The 22,235-nt window shown below is 40.6% G+C and overlaps 1 protein-coding gene across 1 annotated transcript; it reads right to left on the reverse strand.

Annotated features, from left to right (window-relative positions):
- Positions 1 to 15,093: 15,093 nt before the first annotated feature.
- On the reverse strand, positions 15,094 to 16,794 carry LOC109401305 (ras-related protein Rab-18A-like). Its single transcript, XM_019673808.3, has 4 exons — positions 16,561 to 16,794; positions 16,103 to 16,270; positions 15,626 to 15,893; positions 15,094 to 15,554 (listed from the first exon to the last, which is right to left on the reverse strand). The coding sequence occupies exons 1-4, from the start codon at positions 16,629 to 16,631 to the stop codon at positions 15,459 to 15,461; spliced, it is 603 nt and encodes a 200-aa protein (XP_019529353.2). The 5' UTR covers positions 16,632 to 16,794; the 3' UTR covers positions 15,094 to 15,458.
- Positions 16,795 to 22,235: the final 5,441 nt, after the last annotated feature.

The following is a 22,235-nucleotide window of genomic DNA, read 5'->3' on the forward strand; positions in this document are numbered from 1 at the left end:
CACTGATTTTCAGCATCGTGCGGCGAATGGCACCCTCCTTATCTGAAACTATAGATTTTTACAGTTTGCGTCAAAAATTCATTCGGATCCATCCACTTCGAGCAGAGATTTTGAATTAATTCGCGTTTTATACCTTTTTTTTCCACCGTACCGTGGTACCGTGATTTCGGGTGAAATTGATCACTTTTCACAGGTTTTGGCTTCTTGTTTTTGAATAGTTATCGATATGGTCAAACTCAATGCTTTAAAACAAGTACTGCCACGGGTTTCATCAGTCAACGAGGTTGAAACTTTTACTGCAAACCATTTTATTGCAATGAATATCATTTAAAATATAAAATCTAAAATTTTAGTTCCGGAGTGAAATTGATCAGTCAGTGAAATGTCTTCGTTAGTGCTGAAAATAAATTCTCTATCTGAATTAAGCATCCCAGAATGCGAAAAGCTTTGTAAAACTTATACAAGTTTAGTAAATTTTGAATTATTTGAGTTAAAAGTTTATTAGATCTAAAGAAAACGCCTGAAAGTATGCAATTTTTATAGTAGACGAGTACTTTAGCAAAAGTACAATTTTATGCACAAATATCAATATTTACAGAATATTTGATGACGAAATCAGGTTTAGCGAACACTTGGCAGCTATAAACATTCATTCGAATATTTATTCCATGTGCGATGTGCTACAGTAACAAAAGTTTGAAAGTGTCTTTGAAATTCGTCAAACACGCAGTATCGGAAAATATTAAATTTAATACAGAAATATATGACTAATTAGCTGTGAAACATGTAAACTCATCAACATCATTCAATAAAACTTGAGCCAGATGATGGTCATTCTCTACAAATTGTTTTAAGTTCAAAGCTTTATTTTGACAAATAAAAATTGCCCTCGTGATTCCATCATTGATTTTTGCCGAGTTTCCTCTTTAGGAATTTATCTTGGTATTTCTTTCGAGATCCTATTAATTTTTGCTTAAGGTATCTTTCTGGGATTCATACCGGGATTTCTTTACGAACCCTTTCCAGGTTTCCTTCCGGATTCCTTTCGGGATCTCTGCACGGATTTCTCCCGATATGCCAATTAATCTCTTGGGATTCCTCCAGGTTTATCTCACAGATCTCTCCAGGAATTATTTCAGGTATTCCTCCAGGTTATTCAAAAGGACTCTTTTAGAGACTCTTTCAGGGATAACTTCAAGATTGTTTAATGGATTCCTACAGGGCTTTCTGCCGGGATTCCTTTAGGTATTTTTTCCAGAACTCCTGAGTTTTCTCCGGGCTTCCTCCAATGATATATCTCGGAATTCCTACATTAATTCCTTTTGGGATTCCTTCAGAAATTCCTCCAGGATTTCCTCGAAAATCTTTTCCAGGATTCTTTCAGGGATTCCTTCGGAATATTCAGAAGGACTCCATTTGAGTTTCTTCCTAAATTATTTAAGGGATTCTTGCTCTGTCTATGATCACATAACTGTCCCATATGAATAGGAAACTTAGCAAATATTGTGACTGATATGCGATCGTAGGCAGTGCAGGGTTTTTTTTCCCGGACTTCCTTCATGGATTCCTTCCGGTATTCTTTCTGGAATATCTCGGAGAATGTCTTCATTGAATCCTCCTGAGATTCCCGAGTTTCCTTTAGTATTCATTTAAAACAATTCCTCTTGGGATTGCTTTAGGGATTTCTTCTGGGATTCCTTCATTAATTTTCCTGGAATTCCTTGAAACATTCTTTCGGCTATTCCTTCTGAGCTCTATGTAGGGATTCCTTAGATGATTGCCCCTGGATTCTTTCAGGGAGTTCTGTCAAGGCTCTTTCAGGGAAGTTTTCCAAGATTCTATTGACGATTACATGATAATTGAATTTTATTGGCTTTTCTCGGTGAACGTAATACTACTCAAAGAAGGAGAGAGTAACGAAAGTAATGAAAGAAACGGTGGATAAAATAGCAAGTGTGTGACGAGAGAAATTGACTAGAAGTTGAAAATTAACAGAAGGCCATAATTGAACAACACAATCACAACGACGACCCCTTTGCCTAACGTCCTGGTTTTGAACGGCTAGGTACTAGTAGTTTGATGATGACTACTAGCCCTAGACAGGTAAAAAGATCGTGGTTGTGATCTGGTAAATGTTGTTCGGCTTTGCTTTCGGTTCTTTTTGTGTTATTTTTAATGACTTTTCGGGCCCGTATGAAGTTGGTCCCCAATATTAACTTCATTTCCCGATCAGCCTAGATAGCTGTGCAGTGTCCGTAGCGGTTGGTTCAACTGGCTAAGAATAATACTACGGACCGCCTGTTCCAGTGGTAGGAGTCCACTAATCAGATGACCCTTAATTCAAGGCGTTATGCGGCTTAACGCTTACTGTGACTAGGAATGAATGGTTAGGGGTATCAGGTATCAGAAGGCCGGCTCCAGAGGCACGTTATCCTCCATTTGGGACATTTGTGCCATCGCCAAAATAACAGCCTATTTCATCATCTACCTGAGGGAAAAGGAAGGAAGAAGGATTTGGATGGGGATAGGGACAGGTAGGGAAATAGGAAAAATACCCTGGAAGAGGGTACTAACGCACAAGCGTACCACAATGGGTTCAAACAGCGCCCTGAAAAGGGCACTGTAATAACGCATAAAGCGAAAGAGAGCCTATAGCTCTTTACCACAGCGGGTTAAGAACAACAGAATATCCTGAAGATTCAGGTTTCTGAAGTCAGTTTCACTTAATAAGTGTTTACCGAATACTCGGAAACGCAGTTGCGCAAAAACTGGACAGTTACTTATCAAATGATACGAAGTTCCATAATCGGATTCACAGCTATCACAGGCAAATGAATCAGCTTGCTGAATATTCGCCATGTGATAGCTGAGTCGGCAGTGACCAGTCAATGCTTTGACCAGCATGCTGCAATTCTGCTTAGACAGATTAGTTAGATACTTCGCCACTCGTAGAGATGGCTCAGCACTATACAATTTGGTTTGACGACATGACTCCAAACTATTCCAGTATTGTTTGTGCTGAGTGGCAGCCCAGGTGTGAATCTGAAGCTTTACCCAACACTTGGATACCGGAATAGCTGGCTCAGGGCCAATGGAGTCATGTGGTGCTCCAGTGCTCCAGTGCAAGCTAACTCATCAGCCAATTCATTTCCAGCGATGGAAAGAATGGCCAGGTACCCATACAAAGTGAACAGCGTTTGCTGAATTCAGCTCCTCGATTTGAGTTCGACAAGCGATAACTATCTTCGACCTGGAGTTGGCCGAAGCAAGTGCTTTAATAGCAGCCTGGCTATCTGAACAGAAGTATATTACTTTGCCCATTACGTGCTGCTGAAGTGCTGATTGCACTCCACACATAAGAGCAAAGATTTCGGCCTGAAAAACGGTGCAGTGTCTACCAAGTGAATAAGACTGATACAGCCTTAGCTCACGAGAATAAACACCAGCACCTGCTCGACCTTCGAGAAGGGAGCCATCAGTGTAACATACGATGCCGTCTGAAATACTTCTTTCCAGATAACCAGATGTCCACTCTTCCCGGGAAGGGAATTTCGTGGAAAATGTCCTATCCACTCATCCGCGAGCGGTAATGGCGGCGGCGGGCACAAATAACCGATTCGAATTTTGACGTTTCTTGGGGATCGCAATCGGTTGGCGCCATCAAACGATGGGTGAAGGGGTGATGAAACTGTTTTGACTTTCCCCCAAGAAACGTCAAATATCGAACCGGTTGGATATGCCCGCCGCCGCCATCACCGTTCGCGGATAAGTGGATATGGAAAATTACAAGCAATTGTAAGATCACTTGGAGCAAGGACAATTTTGTCCCAATTCACTAAAAGTGGAAACAACGAGGTGTGTGTTGATGTGCGGTTCACAGGAGTTACCTCTAGTAGACCGAATACCCGTAACCGGTAAGTGCAAGAAAGGGCTTCTTGTTTGAGATGAATGTGTAGTGGGGCAACGTCAAAGAGAACTTCGAGCGCTGCCGTAGGAGTTGAAGAGAACGCTCCAGACATCGCCATTAAGCACATCCTTTGGAGATGGCCTAATTTTGATTGGACCGTTCTCACTTCACCCTTTTGCCACCACACAAGACATCCATAAGCCAATATTGGCCGAACCACAGTTGTGAAGATCCATTTGATATACTTGGGTTTTAGACCCCAAGTTGTACCAAAAGTACGCCGGCATTGCCCGAAGGCCATACAAGCTTTCTTGATTCTGAACTCAATGTGAGGTGTCCAGGAAAGCTTGGAATCAAGAATGACTCCAACGTACTTTACCTGTTCAGTCACATCGATTTCAGAATCAAAGAGACGCAAAGGTCGAACGCCATTACGGTTTCGCCTTTCCGTGAAAAGAACAATAGATGTTTTACTCGGATTAACCGAAAGGCCATATTGGCGACACCAACCCTCAACTACCTGAAGGGCGATTTGCATCAGGTCGAAAAGGGTGCTGATGCACATATCAACTAACAATGTTAGGTAGTCGTCAGAAAAACCATAAGTAGGAAAACCGCTATTATTGAGTTGCCTCAATAGCGTATCTGCTACGAGATTCCACAAAAGCGGTGACAAGACTCCCCCTTGGGGGCATCCACAAACACTCAATTTCCTAATCCCTGCTAGACGCAATGTCGAGAAGAGATATCGGTTTTTGAGCATTTGGTGAATCCAATTGGAAATCATTGGAGATATACCATGACTCCGTGCGGCTTCCAATATGGCATCGAAAGGCACGTTGTCAAAGGCACCCTCGATATCTAAGAGAACACCTAAACAAGATTGCTTTTGAGCGAATGCTTTCTCGATATCGTAAACAACCTTGTGTAAAAGAGTTACAGTGGACTTACCAGATTGGTAGGCATGTTGGTTCACATGAAGAAGCACGTTGGCCAGATGAACATCACGGATGTGATGATCCACAATGCGTTCTAAGCATTTCAGAAGAAAAGAGGTCAAACTGATAGGTCTGAAACTCTTTGCTTCTTCATACGACGCACGACCCACTTTCGGAATAAACTTTATAGTAATATCCCTCCAGGATTTGGGAATATACCCTGTAGCAAAACTGCAAACAAGTAGCTTTTTCAAAACATGTTTGAAATAATCAAATCCCTTCTGAAGCAAAATAGGATAAATCCCATCTGCCCCAGGAGATTTGAAAGGAGCAAAGCTATTAAGAGCCCACTCAATCGATTCTATAGTTACAATACTCCGAGCCGAAGCTAAAGGATCATAACTACAAGAAAAGACATCAGGATTATCCGAAGATGTAATATCTACACATCCAGGGAAGTGTGTGCTGAATAAGCATTCCAGAACTTCCTCATCAGAGGAAGTCAAATCGCCATTTGGCAAACGAAGTTCGTTCACCCGGAAATCCTTAGATTTCGCAAGGATTTTGTTTAACCGACTGACTTCACTCAAGCTGGAAACATTTGTACAAAGGTTTTTCCAGCCGGATCGTTCAGCAGACCGGAGAGCTTTCCTGTAGGCCTTGCGAGCCGACCTGAAAGCCTCCGAACCAGCCGAACGTCGTCTCTTTCTACATTGTTTCCTGAGTTTCGCCAGATCAGAGTTCCACCAAGGGGTTCCTCTTGTGATCTTCACAGACCGTAGAGGGCATGTTTCTTCAAAAGCTTCCATGATGAAGGTCGTTGTAGTATCAACGGCATCATCTAAATCACTTGGAGTGTCAATGGATGGTGAATATCCATGAAATTTGGCTGCAACCAAATCAGTATAAAGATCCCAGTTTGTTGACCGAGGATTCCTGAAGCGCAATGTTTGCGAAGTAACATTTAAATAATACTTACTGTGACTAGGAATGAATGGTTAGGGGGGTCTTATAAAAACCTAATCGCAAACGGAACCTATGGAGTACCAGGGCACCCTCCGCAGTATTTGCCCTTACTGTTGTAACCGGATCAATAGCGCGGTGGACCTTGTGTTTCTCCGAGACAATCAGCTGCCCTTCTTCAATTTCATACTGTAAGCAGAAACTTTCAGCCCTTACCCGCTGTTACCCGGCAGGGCGGCCTAAAGCAGGGTACCTCCACTAAATTAAGGATTTCGGATGAAATGAAATGTGTAAATATAAATAATTTTTCAATTTTCAATAAACTCTATTAACTAATCAAACCTGCGTTTTGCCCCGTTCTCCCCAAGGCACTTTGGCTTCGGTCGACTCGTTGGGGCCCTTGCTGCAGTGGTGGTGGTGGTCGTCGTTGGCTCCCGCACGGTCTATGAGGAGCACCTTCCTTCTTCTTCTTTCTTCTTCTCCTTCTTCTTCTTCTTTGGGCACTGGGGTTGCCGAAGCAACCGTCCTTGGCAGTTAGCTAGGGGAAGAGCGGGCTCCTTTGTCGGATCCCCCCCTAGCGACGGTGGCGATAATACGCCGGGCAAGTCACTCGCCGTGACTAGCCCTGGTAGTCTCCGCAAAGTACTACCACAGGTGGTGAGCCCCTTTACACCTACCTGTCTTCGTCCTCCTTGACGTTTAGCTACACGGGCGAGACTGGCTCTACTGGCTGAGCCCGTGTAGCGAGGACGGTGGGTTTTCGTCGACACTTAAGCTGCTAGTACACAGGGTCAAATATTTGTCCGAAAAGAAACCAATGCTCAAACATCTTGTTTGACTCGATCAAATTTTCATTAGTGTCAAACTGATGTTGTTTCTTGAGTTCTTTCCTTGTCAAATATTTGACCCTGTGTACTACTGGCCTTAGCTAAACCGCCGGGAAGCGAATCACTCCTTTATAATTAGCTTCCCGTGATGGCGGCGGTCGTCACCCTTGTAGCACTATCACTTTCACAGCACTACACTTTGGTTCCCGAACCACGGGCCGGCACTTTTCCGTTGGAATTTACTTCCCGGATACTTCCGTCGGTGCTGGGAACAACCATCCAGCAATAAACGGCGCGAAAACGGCACTTTCTTCTCCTTCCCGGGGGTAGAAAAACGGGTGAAAATACGCGTCCGTCGCACTACGTGGTTCGTAACTTTCCTTTCTTTTGCAAAAATAAAACAACACTACACACCACACTCGATTGTTTCTGCTGCTGCTGCTGCTTTTTGTGTGCCATGTGGTGGGGGAGCTTGGGGGTCAAATGCCTCACCGATACAATAAATAAAGATTTCATTTCCCTATTTTAACTAAACTAATTTCAAACAAAAAATCTTTAAAAAAAAACAAACAAATAAAAATATTGCAAAACACAGTGGTGTTCACAAATTTGGCACAAAATTGTAACCGCGGGTTACAATACTTGAGGCTGAATAAGGGCGGGAATTGCGGGATTATGAAGATATTATTAATAAGTTTAAATTTTCACCTATATGGTTTCGCATTATGCGTTTTACACAGTGTATTCTGTGCATCCTCGCCTTTGGCGCACTCAAATCGATACCGATTTGGCTTTGTTGTTGTTGTTCTTTTTTGTGCTGTGATTGTTAAGAGTTTAATCTTGCCTAGTTTGGGTAGTGGCTACGGTTAGGATAGCTCAGATCAATCTTCAGCATAAAATAATGGCAACGATCAATCTTTGCATACTTATGAAAAATGGTATAGCCCAAGTGGCCCAAGGGGAATTTCTATCTAGGAAACCTTGTGAATCCGGTGTTTGCTACTTTCAGTAAAAATGAAATGGCAAACTCACGTGTCATGTCTCGAGCATGTGTGCTTGTCAACAACGCAATCGTTACTACACTCATCTCTGAACTAACTACTAGAGATGTTTGTGCTATCACAATTGATGTATCTGTTGGAAACCTCAACAGGACATACGTTTATTGTTCGGTTTATTTACCGCATGGTGAACCATCCCCTACGGATGTCTTCAAGCAAGTCATTGCATACTGCACTTCAAAAGGCCTTTCGCTAATTGTTGGTAGTGATGCTAATGCTCACCATATAATCTGGGGCAGCTCAGACATCAATTTGAGAGGCTCCAGTTTGATGGAATACTTAAGTAGAATAATTAAGTAGATTACTTAACATAAGAAATCACTCAACCTTCATGGTATCTGCTAGAGAGGAAGTGTTAGACATAACGCTTTGCTCTAGCAGAATTAGTCACGAATTGACCAATTGGCATGTGTCAGATGAAGAATCTTTATCTGACAATCTCTACATCTTTTTTGAACATGTGAATGTTACATCGCAAGCTTTGCGTTTCAAGAAGCCCCGGTCAACCAACAGGGATCTCTTTACCGATTTGGTTGCAGCCAAATTTCATGGATACTCACCATCAATTGACACGCCAAGTGATTTAGATGATGCCGTTGATACTACAACGGCCTTCATCATGGAAGCTTTTGAAGAAGCTTGCCCTCTACGGTCTGTGAAGATCACAAGAGGAACCCCTTGGTGGAACTCTGATCTGGCGAAACTCAGGAAACAATGTAGAAAAAGTTGGAAAAGACGACGTTAGGCTGGATCGGAGGCTTTCAGGTCGGCTCGCAAGGCCTACAGGAAAGCTCTTCAGTCTGCTGAACGATCTGGCTGGAAAAACCTTTGTACAAATGTTTCCAGTTTGAGTGAAGCCAGTCGGTTGAACAAAATCCTTGCGAAATCCAAGGATTTCCGAGTGAACGAACTTCGTTTGCCAAATGGTGATTTCACTTCCTCCGATGAGGAAGTTTTGGAATGTTTATTCAGTACACACTTCCCCGGATGTGTGGATTAGAGATGGGCAATCAGATCCGGACCCGTTCAAAAGATTCGTATCAGTAAAGTGAGTGGGTGAGCTGTGGATCTTTTATAGACAGAGCCGGGTCACTAGTTTACATGTTTCTGTGAGGAAGAGCCTAAAAGAACCGAAAGGCTCTCTTTGTTTTGCTCTGGTTCATTTCCAAAACACAGCTCTACGAAGCGTGTTTTTTTCGCGCCAAGCACACGCAACCAACATCAGCGGTTGTCCAGTTCCCTCCCCCTGGCCATGCAGCCACAACCCGCAAAAAACGCAACCGATCTATCACTCTCAGCTCAAGCGGGAGAGCAGTACCGGCAGTCTGAACAGAGCAGATCCGAACGACTCGAACTCGAACACGAACTCACACATTATCATTTCTTTCGTTCGGTTCTTCAGCAGTATCCAGTGTGTTGTGTGGTGCTGGCGCTGAGAGAAAGATAATGCGGGTATGTTATAACAGACCAGAGGAATTCCACGGAGTCATGTCAGTCGATCCTGAGCGACCATTTCAAAAATATCTGAAACTTTGCACAGTTTTTCAATTTCATCTAAATCGCCATTTTTCGATATTAAACCTTCATATTCACTCACGACTAACTTTTCAAAAGGGTGTATGCGAAAATAGATCAAAAATATTCTAAAAGCTGTACAGCAAAAACGGATTGTTCGATTGTTATGAATTTTTCAGCAAAGTTAGATAACCAAATGATGATTCCTTAGAAAATATACACTGTAAAAAATTTCTTTTTTTACTTTAAAAAAATATGATCTTTGTCACAAAAACTTAAATATCTCAAAACCCTATCTTTTTACCAACGTCAATTTTTTAGGGAAAATAGCCCATTATATCAGCTATCTACCATAAAATTTTGGTGATGGTAAACTGATAAACAAAAAAGTTATGACATTTTAAACATTTCACAATTTTTACATTTAGTAACAAAAAAATTTTTTTTTTCTGTGTAAATTATTTCAAGAATTACATTTTGATGCTGATTATATTGTAAAGGCTACCGCCTGAATTAAACAAGTTGTTATCATGATATTTTTGTTTGATTATTCATAAATACTTTAGTATCTATTTAAAAGTTAGACGCGATCCAGTGTTGTGATCAAAAATATTGAGAGAGTCATTTTTTTATTGTTCGTGACTGGTGAAAAAATCCCTTGAAAGTTTTGAAAAGCTGTTGATTATAAGAAAAATGGAATTAAATTTATTTTTAGGACAAAAGCTGCATAATAAAAGTTTTATATGCGCGTATACGTCTAGTTTATCTGCAAAAAAAATACCTCTTAGAGAACAGACTTTATGATCGGAAGAATGCGAGTAACTTCAACAACAACAACAAATGCATGAGAGGTACATACCACAGACAAACAGACGAAACGCCTAGAAAAATTTTCGTGAAAATCCATCGCCCAGTTCACACTACCACCACCGGGTGGAAATGTTTCACGAAACACTGGGTTGTGCAATATCGTCATCAGAAGGCGCTAGTGTGAAACGTCACACGCAAAGAAAAGCGATGGGCGCTCTTCTGGTTATGAAAGCCACAACCAAGATTCAAAATGATCGTTAAAGGCGTGGTCAATGAAAATTTCGTCAGTGTTACGTTTGTTTGTCTGTATGTATACATACCATGACAATGCTCACGAAAAAGCAAAAAAATACTACCGCTATGGATATTAAAAATTTTATAGTAAACTAGCTGTACCCGGCAAACTTTGTCTTGCCTACTGCGTTTTTTGACGTTTCAAGTCCTTAGCCAAGCGCCCAAGTCCCCGTTCAAAATGTATGAAAACCCGGTTTTCAAAAACTCTCAATTTTCCCATGTTTTAGGCCTCATAAACCTTCCTTGGGTGAAAACTAACAGAACAAAATTTAGACGACCCAAATCGGACCACCCGTTCACAAGTTATGCGCGGTCCCACGTATGCCACTGCATTTTTATATATTTAGATTTTTTCTTCAGCCAAGCAAACAACACCAAACTAGTCAGTTAAAACTAATAAGTGATTTTGTTCATTATAATCTAACGAACAACATGAACAGTCGCTTTCTCAAAGGTCTTCAACTCAACGCTCTCTTGTAGACCGTTTGATGAAAAAAAATATTCAAAAGAGTTACGAAATCTCACCGAAAGCACCATAGATAAACTGAAAGAGACTGGTTATGCCCAAATGTCCACATTGAATACAAATTTACGCATTTGCACGTCCTGCCGTCTAGACTTTGACAAACGAGCCATCTGTATATCATCGGTAAAGCAGGGCGCAGAAAGTTCGAAAACGACAACAACTGAAAAATTGCCAGAAGTGCAAAGTGCAGAGAGTCATGCCACCGTACCATCAGTGACATCTGTTTAAACAATTTAATCACGCCCCTTTTCATAAATGCTTTGAAATATTCTTCAACATCTATACCCATTTCAATGATTTTAACGTTGCAAAACACGCTTTCAACATTCATCTTGAAGAAGAGGGAAAACACGTGTCCTCAAATGTAACAGCAAATTAATGAATAAACGATTAATGCGCGGAGGGCGTGATAAAATCGGAACATTACTGTACATATAATATACATAATACATAATAAAAACAGCTTGTTTTACTCACGCAATGCCATAAACAATAAAATCAGCATCAAACTGCGATTTCCGGTCGAAATAATTTACACTATAAAAAAAAATTATTACTAAATGTGAAAATTGTGAAATGTTTGAATTGTCATAACTTTTTTGTGTATTAGTTTATCATCACCAAATTTTATGGTAGATTGCTAATACAATGGACCGTTTTCCCTAAAAAATTACGTTGGTAAAAAGATAGGGTTTTGAGATATTTGAGTTTTTGTGACAAAAATGATATTTTTTAACGCTAAAAAAGTTTTTTTTTTCACAGTGTATATTTTCTTAGGAATCATTATTTAGTTATCTAACTTTGCTGAACAATAAAATCAGCATCAAACTGCGATTTTTGGCCGAAATAGTTTACACAGAAAAAAATATTTACTAAATGTGAAAATTGTGAAATGTTTGAAATGTCATAACTTTTTTGTTTATTAGTTTACCATCACCATATTTTTATGGTAGATTGCTAATACAATGGACCGTCTTCTCTTAAAAAACTACGTTGGTAAAAAGATAGGGTTTTTAGATATTTGAGTTTTTGTAACAAAAATTATATTTTTTAATGTTAAAAAAGATTTTTTTTCACAGTGTATATTTTCTTAGGAATCACCATTTAGTTATCTAACTTTGCTGAAAAATTCATAGCAATCGAACGAACCATTTTGGCTGTGCAGATTTTTGAATATTTTTGAACCATTTTCACATACACCCTTTTGAAAAGTTAGTCGTGATTCAAAATAAAAATTTGATATCGAAAAATGGCGATTTAGATGGAACTAAAAAACTGTGCAAAGTTTCAGTTCAATAGAAAATCATGACTTTAAAAATTTCCTTAATTTTGATGCTGTTGCTTGGAATCGCTCACCAAGAGAATGAGTGGCAGTTGCTGTGTTTGAGAGAATAAACTGGAAGCAAGCAATCCCATTTGATTCGGTGAAGCTTGGTCATTCATTCCATAACTGAGCCGCTGATCTGCTCGAAAGATCCGGTTCACTAATGTGATGGATCCGGTTCGAGTCCGATCACTGAAGTGAGCCGTTTTGCCCACCTCTGGTGTGGATACTACATCTTCGGATGAACCTGATGTCTTTTCTTGTAGTTATGATTCTTTAGCTTCGGCTCGGAGTATCATAACCTTAGAATTTATTGAATGGGCACTAAATAGCTTTGCTCCTTTCAAATCTCCTGGAACAGATGGGATTTATCCTACTTTGCTTCAGAAGGGATTTGATCATTCCCAACATGTTTTGAAACAACTACTTATTTGCAGTTTTGCTACAGGGTATAATCCCAAATCCTGGCGGGATATTACTTTAATGTTTATTCCGAAAGTTGATCGTGCGTCGTATGAAGAAGCAAAGCGACCTATCAGTTTGACCTCTTTTCTTCTGAAATGCTTAGAACCCATTGTCGATCATCACATCCGTGATGTTCATCTGGCCAACGTGCCTCTTCATGTGAACCAACATGCCTAGCAATCTAGTAAGTCCACTGTGACTCTTTTACACAAGGTTGTTTACAATATCGAGAAAGCATTCGCTCAAAAGCAATCTTGTTTGGGTGTTTTCTTAGATATCGAGGGTGCCTTTAATAATGTGCCTTTCGATGCCGCACAGTGTTATGGTATATCTCCAATGATTTCCAATTGGATTCATCGAATGCTCAAAAACCGATATCTCTTTTCGACATTGCGTCTAGCAGGGATTAGGAAATTGAGTGTCTTATCACCGCTTTTGTGGAATCTCGTAGCAGATACGCTATTGAGGCAACTCAATAATAGCGGTTTTCCTACTTATGGTTTTGCCGACGATTACCTAGCATTGTTAGTTAGTATGAGTATCACCACCCTTTTCGACCTGATGCAAAGCGCCCTTCAGGTAGTTGAGGGTTGGTGTCGCCAATATGGCCTTTCGGTTAATCCGAGTAAAACATCTATTGTTCTTTTTACGGAAAGGCGAAACCGTAATGGCGTTCGACCTTTGCGTCTCTTTGATTCTGAAATCGATGTGACTGAACAGGTAAAGTACGTTGGAGTCATTCTTGATTCCAAGCTTTCCTGGACACCTCACATTGAGTTCAGAATCAAGAAAGCTCGTATGGCCTTCGGGCAATGCCGGCGAACCTTTGGTACAACTTGGGGTCTAAAACCCAAGTACATCAAATGGATTTACACAACTGTGGTTCGGCCAACATTGGCTTATGGATGTTTTGTGTGGTGGCAAAAGGGCGAAATGAGAACGATTCAATCAAAGTTAGGCCATCTCCAAAGGATGTGCTTAATGGCGATATCTGGAGCGTTCTCTTCAACTCCCACGGCAGCGCTCGAAGTTCTCTTTGACGTTTCCCCACTACACATTCATCTCAAACAAGAAGCACTTTCTTGAGCTTGCCGTCTATGGGTACTCGGTTTACTAGAGGAAACTCTTGTGAACCGCAGTTCAACACACACCTCGTTGTTTCCACGTTTGGTGAATTGGGACAAAGTTGTCCTTGCTCCAAGTGATCTTACAATTGCTTGTAATTTTCCATATAGGACATTTTCCACGAAATTCCCTCCCCGGGAAGAGTGGACATCTGGTTATCTGGAGAGAAGTATTTCAGACAGCATCGTATGTTACACTAATGGCTTCCCCCTTCACGAAGGTCGAGAAGGTGCTTGTATTTATTCTCGTGAGCATCAATCTTACTCACTTAGTAGACACCGCACCGTTTTTCAGGCCGAAATCTTTGCTCTTATGTGCGGAGTGCAATCAGCACTTCAGCAGCACGGAATGGGCAAAGTAATATGCTTCTGTTCAGCTAGCCAGGCTGCTATTAAAGCACTTGCTTCGGCCAACTCCAGGTCGAAGATAGTTATCGCTTGTCGAACTCAAATCGAGGAGCTGAATTCAGCAAACGCTGTTCACTTTGTATGGGTACCTGGCCATTCTTTCCATCGCTGGAAATGAATTGGCTGATGAGTTAGCTTGCACTGGAGCACTGGAGCACCACATGACTCCATTGGCCCTGAGCCAGCTATTCCGGTATCCAAGTGTTGGGTAAAGCTTCAGATTGACATCTGGGCTGCCACTCAGCACAAACAATACTGGAATAATTTGGAGTCATGTCGTCAAACCAAATTGTATAGTGCTGAGCCATCTCTACGGGTGGCGAAGTATCTAACAAAGCTGTCAAAGCAGAATTGCAGCATGCTGGTCAAAGCATTGACTGGCCACTGCCGACTCAGTTATCACATGGCGAATATTTAGCAAGCTGATTCATTTGCCTCTGATAGCTTGGATTCCGATTATGGAAATGCGTATCATTCAAACCTAGAAAGTATTGATGATTTCAGGAATCCGTTTGAGATTTCACTTGGGACCTCTTTTTAGATATCCTGGGATTAATTTAGAGATTCTTACAAGATTTTCTCAATGACTCTTTGTGATATTCTTTCCTGGAAATTCTTCCAAAGATTCAGTCCGGGATTTTTCCCGGAATTCTTTGAAGGATTACTTCCGTGATTTCTTTCGATATTGCTCCTAGGATTTCTACCAGGATTTTTCGTTAGACTAGATTCCTTCAGATATTTTTCCTAGGATTCCTGTGAGGATTACTTCATGTGAGAGAAAAAGAACGAAACCAATCGGTGCCGTAATTGATTTGTTTTTTAATATGGTAAATTAAGGAGGATATATACCATAACATTACTAATGGCACCGTGACCCTATATAATTTTAAAGCAAAATTGTTGTCAGCACTCATGGAAAAAAAATCTTCGATTAATTTACAGAGTACCTTTATTTATAGTTTAAAATTCATATTCTACACGATACATACGTACTGGTGGTTATAACCCATTACAATTTAATACCTAATAAATAGAATCTAAGCTACCCCTTTGAATTAGTAGTTTACATTATGTTAGTATTAGATGTATCGTGCATTTTAGGCTTTTCATCATGCTTTTTTTCGATATTTGTATAAAAGTAACCATCAGTATTCCCCTCATATCCCTTCTGGTTTGATACCGACCGATATCAAACTAATCGATTGAAACAACGACAAAACAAGTTATCTACTCGCATCGTATCTATGGCTTAGTCACACAACATTTACTACTAGCTAGGAACGGAGAAGGCGGTCATTAGCACGAACAGGATCCTGCCTGGTTTCCTCGCCCATTTAAATCCAATGAATCGCCGTAATCGTTTCGTTCCCACAGTCCATCCGTTTCCATGATCTACAACAATCGTCAGATCATAAAAAAATAATGCCCACGCAATTCCACCCTCAACAATCAATCACACATACCTTCCGAACGACTTCCTCGAATGCATCCCTCACGCCCTCGTTGGTCTTGGCCGACGTCTCGATGAACATGGTTCGATGTTTCTTCGCAAACCGGAAGCCATCGTCCCGACTGATGGCCCGATCGGTGGAATCGATTTTGTTGCCGACAATCATCTTCGCCATATTGTTCCGGGTGCCGTAGATTTCCAACTCGTTGAGCCACGAGTCCAGCTTTTGGAATGTTTCCTTCTTGGTGACATCGTACACCAGGATGGCGCCCTGTGCATCTCTGCGTTACAATAGTTTTGTAGTGTAACAATCATGTAAACGTTATAAATTTACGTTATATCTTAACATATAAGTTACAACGGTGTTTAATGTCAAGACTTTTGAAATCAAACATAAATTGGTGTTTTTAAGGAAGCGACCCAACTGTTTGATTACGAGTGATACAATATTTGGAAATGTTCACTTCATTTTCGTGTAGACATCAATTACCTGTAATAGCTAGGGGTCAAAGTCCGAAACCGTTCCTGCCCGGCTGTGTCCCAGATGGCCAGTTTCACCTTAACGTTGTCAATCTCCACAATTTTAGTCTTGAAATCAACTCCGATGGTTAGGGCTTGGTCCTTATCGAAATCGTCATCCGTAAACCGTAGCATCAAACTGGAAAAATAGGAAAATATAATATTCTAAAGCCGTTAGTAAAATTTAATACAACGTATAATCGTCGATAGATACGATGATGTATAGATGATGACAAGCAATGGCGAAATTGCGTAGAAGACTCAAGGGCATTTCTGATTAGATTTTAGAGCGTTGTTTACATGTAGTAGCGTTCTACGTTTCGAACTGTTTTCTTACAAATTTCCATGTTGCACCAAAATTCCAAAAATAGAACCGGGAACCATGCATGGTGCAGCGGCTGACCGGCCGTCCCAGGTTCCTCGACTTACCTAGATTTTCCGACTCCACTCTCGCCTATTATTAGAATCTTGAAAGTGGCTAGAATGTTTTCGTGCTGCATCTTGCCCGATGTCCCCTTACACAACTGATGAACAGAAGAATGTTTTCGAATGGAAATTTATGAGAAAATCTAAACTAAAACACGAAAAATTTGTAATAAAAACTCCGGAAAACGAATCTTTGTTGATCTTCTGCTTTGTGCGCAACGGTGCAGCTGATTGAAATCAGTAATAAAAATAACAAAATGATTCATCATGTCGTCATCGTTTGGCTGTCATCATCAAAATGAATTCACAGCTGATGATTGATGGGTTCATCGCAATGAGAGTCTAATAAAGGTGTGGAAGAAGATACTTCGTGTGCGTGAGATCCGTGTTTGGTGCAAAACATCTCACTACTACAAGCAAAGCGAGCTCCCATAAGAACGCGTGTCAAATAGTGACGTCACTAATTGTGTTTACATTTTTCTTTGCTTACTAATACATAGCCATCTCTTCTTCTTCCTCACTTGTAATATGAGCGCTTGCACGCTGACGTCATCATCATCTCCTTCTCTTTCTTTCCTTCGGTGTCTGTCCATAAAGCCGTCCTTGCCCTCAAAAAAAATTTGAGGGCAATGTTTACAAATCGTATGGGAATTCGATGAGGTTATGTTTTTGATGCAAGCCTCTATAGACGAGTGCACCGATGAACTGAATTCATCGCGGTCCGAGAATTTTGACACTACAGCGGGGTCGTTCCCAATCAGAATTGTTCAATTCTGATTGGAAATCTTCCACTTCTGATTGGAAGCGACCCCGCTGTAGTGTCAAAATTCTCGGACCGCGATGAATTCAGTTCATCGGTGCACTCGTCTATAGACGAGTGCACCGATGAACTGAATTCATCGCGGTCCGAGAATTTTGACACTACAGCGGGGTCGCTTCCAATCAGAAGTGGAAGATTTCCAATCAGAATTGAACAATTCTGATTGGGAACGACCCCGCTGTAGTGTCAAAATTCTCGGACCGCGATGAATTCAGTTCATCGGTGCACTCGTCTATACTCTCATTGGGTTCATCGGGCTAATTAGCAAAATGTGCCACGTGGGTTCGGACACTTTTGACAAATCCTACGCAGAAGTGTTTTTTTTTTGGATTTGTCTGCTAATAGAAGTACAAGTATAGAACGCTAGAGGCGCTGTTTCCCCATACTGTGGTTGTGACTAGGATGTTTCAACCATAGTAGCCTTGATTTTCTAAAGATGTGGTGCAGTGGTACTTAAAGTGTCAAATCGTATTTGTCAACGTTGCATATTTTGTGGTAAACAGTCAGCGGGAACGAACCGTTCAGATACTTGACCAGGCATTTGAGTTGTCCAAAAAATGTCTCACGAAACCTAATGCAAGCCTATCCATATACGTGAGAACAAAAGATGTTTACAAAGTTCTTACAGATAGATTAACACGGGAAATCTGAACACAAACCACTACCACACAGGAACTTGGATTGGTCAATATAAGTAACATTAGGTACATCACTTACACCAATAATAATGTGGACTCTTGTACACTCAAAAACTTATTAAATCAAAGAAAGTTTAAATCTTAATCTTTTCTGTCATTTTAAACATTTACGCTTAGCTCAGTATAGTAAGTATACTAATGAACATTAGAAATTTATACTGTTTCCAATTAAAACAAAAATAATCTTTGTCAGTTAACTTCAGCCGTTTTCGTTGAAAAATTTGCTGGCACCGCGCTTTTTGCTATTTTTTGTATTAACTGCGAAAGTAATTAAAAACGATTAAAATGCAGTGACAAATATTGTTTGTTTCGCTGTAACGGATTAAGAATTTTACGCGGACCTGTTTTCATCGTTTCCAGCAGCGAACCGACATTTTAGGATGCATTTCTTCTCATCCGGATTTCCGACGGACTTCATGGTGAACCAGTGACCATAATGTATGTATTGACCAGAATTGGACGTTAAAGCATTTTTACATCGAGTTGCAACCTTGCAGGGATCATCATTTACCATCGTTCGAGATCACACCATTCCCCCGGACAAGGAGATGAATCCGACCCGGACTAGGACCCGGAGGAAGTTTGGCAGGAGGCGCCAGGACCAGAAAATCAGTGGAAGTGAATGCAGATGTGTTTCGTTACTGTTTTTGAGCCACTTTTGCTGTACATGAGACTAAAAATATGTTATTTATTGAAATACAACAAATGTTACGATTTTCTTTTATTTTTTTGTTTCCCAAAATAAAAACAATAAAAATCCTTCAAAACTACACATTTTTTTGATAAATCCAGGTTATACAATTCTCAATATATCTTCCTTATACTAGATAACCAATATATCGAAGTTATACTAGGCCAGTATAGCCTGCATATAAACGGAGCTTGGGGTCAACCAGGCGAATAGCATTTTAATGTGGGATTTAAACTATTTAGTTTTGATTTATTTCTGAGTGTAGTGCATGCATTCTTGGAAAAACATTTGTGAGAAATTGAGCTGAAAGCATTTGCACGATCAATTCGCGTTTACCTGGCCCAATTCTATTGAACCTTTGCAACTGAGCTTCATTGTTCAACTTTTCGTATTGGTATCAATAATGATAATTTAAAACACTTTTCAAGCGTTTAATAAGATTTTTATTCGACTCGCAGTAATTCCTTTACAACATAGTTTAACAAGACTTTTTTCTGCTTCTTGTTAAGTTCATGTAAAAATTAGGACATGTATCTGAATAATGTGTTTTTCTCAAGTCAAATAAGCGCTTTCGTTTCATCATACTTCGACTCAGAGTACATGATGAAAAACACGTGTTTTTACCGAACAACAGCTGAATTAATCTGTTGTTCAGTCGTTAACCATAATGTTGTGCTAATTCACCACTGCTGTATAGGAGTCAGTGTCTGATCATTATTAAACCACGGGAAGTTTATGTTTTGATTTGAGCGCTGCAATTCATCATCTCTACACTCAGGAAAATATCTTCCTTAAATGCATGTGCAACTGCATATACCATGGTCAATTTATCAATTTCATTAATTTTATTTGTACCCAAGGGGAATGACATATCCTTTTCTAACCGGAATATCCGCATTTATCCGTTTCTAACCGTCGCTAACCGTTGCTAAGCGAGCTGCTAGTGAGCAGCGGTTAGACACGGTTAGCGACGGTTAGAAACGGATAAATGCGGATATTCCGGTTAGAAAAGGATATCCCGCATAGTGAAATACAATTTGTATTACAGTCCACACAGTATGTCTCTTTTATCTGTTACTGTTACTATACCAGGAACAGGTGCTTTCCTGTTGCAACTATGAATCTCGAAACATTCGACTGTAAAGAACGGTTTATGTAGCGCATTTCAAGTTGTAACAACATATCATATTGTACAGAAATGGTCCAATAGTATATGGATGAAAACTCGGGATACAACATAGAATGACCTTTTCTCAAACGGTTTGTGATTTTATTTGCGCAACACACTTACACTTGTGCATTGCACTGTATGCCACTTAAATTCGACAGTTTGCCAAATAGTAGCTTTCATTGGTATCTGTGCCGCAATCGACCATTGCAGTTTGCAGTTAGTAGAAAAGTAAACACAATCTTTCTCCCACAAACTTGGTGAACAAACTGGAAAATTTCCTCGGTAAAGCGAGTTCGACGTGCTCGAAACGGTCTGGATGAAATAAGGGTAAGTTTACATGACTTATAATTTGTTTTTCGAGCTATATATTAACGGATGCAAATTGTATTGCAGAATTCCTAAAGTCAACTGCATACAGGAACCTGATCCGGCCTGACTGTACGACTACTAGGGGTTCCACAAAACGGAGTGTGGAGGATTTGTCTTGCTGCGGGCAGAAATTCAGTGTTTCATGGGATTAAAAATTCGCTCCCACCGGAAGAAGGTCCAGAGTTTGTTTTAATCGCCACAGGTGCTGACTCCAGATAGGGCGTTGAAATTGTTAATAAAAAAAATCCGATGAACACCTAACCCCTTTTTTTATTTTTAAACGGTTCAAATATAGCAGAACCATATACCATAAGCTTAAAATACCATGAAAGACCATAAATCAATAATAACCCATACAGTGCACGGATTTCTTTCAGATTTAATGTTTTACCGTTCTCTCACTATTTGCCATGCAGTGGATTGTCTGAAAAACTGGATAATAAATTGACCATATTCTTTACTGTTTTGCGAAAAATTTGTTCGAGAAAACGAGCGATTTTTTATGGTAACCTATCTTAACCGCCTATTGCACATACTGTAATTTGGCGGATTACCATTTGTCAGACTGGCAAATCTGTACGTGGTATGGTTAGCTTACTGTTGTCTCGGACAGTTTGAAAAATGGTTAAACGACAGTTGTTAATAGACATCTACAGAATGAGAAACGCTACATTTACAGTTCGTGATTATGCGGGATGTCATTCCCCTTGTTTGTACCATATAGTCATCATAGCGCCATTGAATGCCTCTTATTTGTTACTTGCATATACAGTGCCGATTCGTTCGTTGAAGGCTCGTTAGATGGGCTGTCTCGATGGTTGAATGTTCACTGGTTGGGGCAAAACCCAACTAAAAAGCACTGTCAATGTCAAAATCGATGTCAAAACGAGTTTGACGTCTGACCGCCGTCACATCGCAGGTCCTGTATACATAACGTTTGCGCAAGTATGTGAGTGTTTCGTGACGCATTTCCCGTCACTTGCGTGTGTCTTGAGCATTTTCGTCAGTTGTCAGTTGCCCCAACGAACGAACACGCTTCGCTAATCGGGGCGCAGTCGTGACCCAACCAGCGAATCCGGACTGTATGTCATTTGGCATTTCATTCAAAGTATGTGCTAGCATCATGACCACTTGAAAGACAAAATTCATTCCAAAATACAAGATGGCCACCGAAGAAAGTGTCGAACGAGTGTGATTTTTCTTCCCTTTCCTGGCAATACTTAGGCAGCATTTTAAGGTATTTATTTATAAATATATAACTAATTTATAATGGAAACCACAACAGAAATACTTTTCAAGGTGCTGTGGTTGTCGTGCATTTTGAGTGAATCGCCCAAAGTGTCTGGACGGAAAATCTACGTCGCTCCACTATTCATTTGATTCTGCAAGTACCCTCCCAAAACCAGTCAAAAAATGTACGACAATTTTCTGGCGGATTCCGACAGGTGGCCGGCAATCGTCCGGCAACCAGGGTGGTGGCCGTTCCATGAATAGATAAGGTTTCCACGGAGGCGATCGCCTCTCGGGAGGATCCCGCGGCGGAATGATTGGCGGTGGCGGTTTCGGTGGAAATCGTGGCACATTCGATCGGCAATCTAACAACGGTGCCACGCTACATACGCTGAAGTGGACTAACGAAGAGCTGACCCCGTTCGAGATGGACTTCTACTAACCATCGGAGCTCATTGCGAATCTTTCGGATGCGGAGGTCAAGAGCAGAAACACCCCTTGCTGCGGTTGTCGTGCATTTTGAGTGATGAAGGGCAGGAAGGTCGGCGCGCTCCGGATCAACCGCTTGTGAAAACCGAGGTGAAAACATCCAAACATTCAGCGACGTATTCAGGAGAATCCAGGCAATGAATAAATTTGGTTTTGCAGAATCGTCTTCATTTATAATGCATAAGTTTTAAAGCTCTTTTGTCCTGTATC

This window comes from Aedes albopictus, chromosome 3 (genome assembly GCF_035046485.1).
Source record: "Aedes albopictus strain Foshan chromosome 3, AalbF5, whole genome shotgun sequence".
NCBI lineage: Eukaryota > Metazoa > Arthropoda > Insecta > Diptera > Culicidae > Aedes > Aedes albopictus.

Bases quoted from the DNA above. Each gene is read 5' to 3' on its own strand.
- LOC109401305 (XM_019673808.3), bottom strand. From the start codon at position 16,631: ATGCAGCACGAAAACATTCTAGCCACTTTCAAGATTCTAATAATAGGC. The intron at 16,271-16,560 runs GTAAGTCGAGGA...CTATTTTTCCAG, and splicing joins AGTGGAGTCGGAAAATCTAG to TTTGATGCTACGGTTTACGG. The intron at 15,894-16,102 runs GTAATTGATGTC...ATTGTAACGCAG, and splicing joins TTGACCCCTAGCTATTACAG to AGATGCACAGGGCGCCATCC.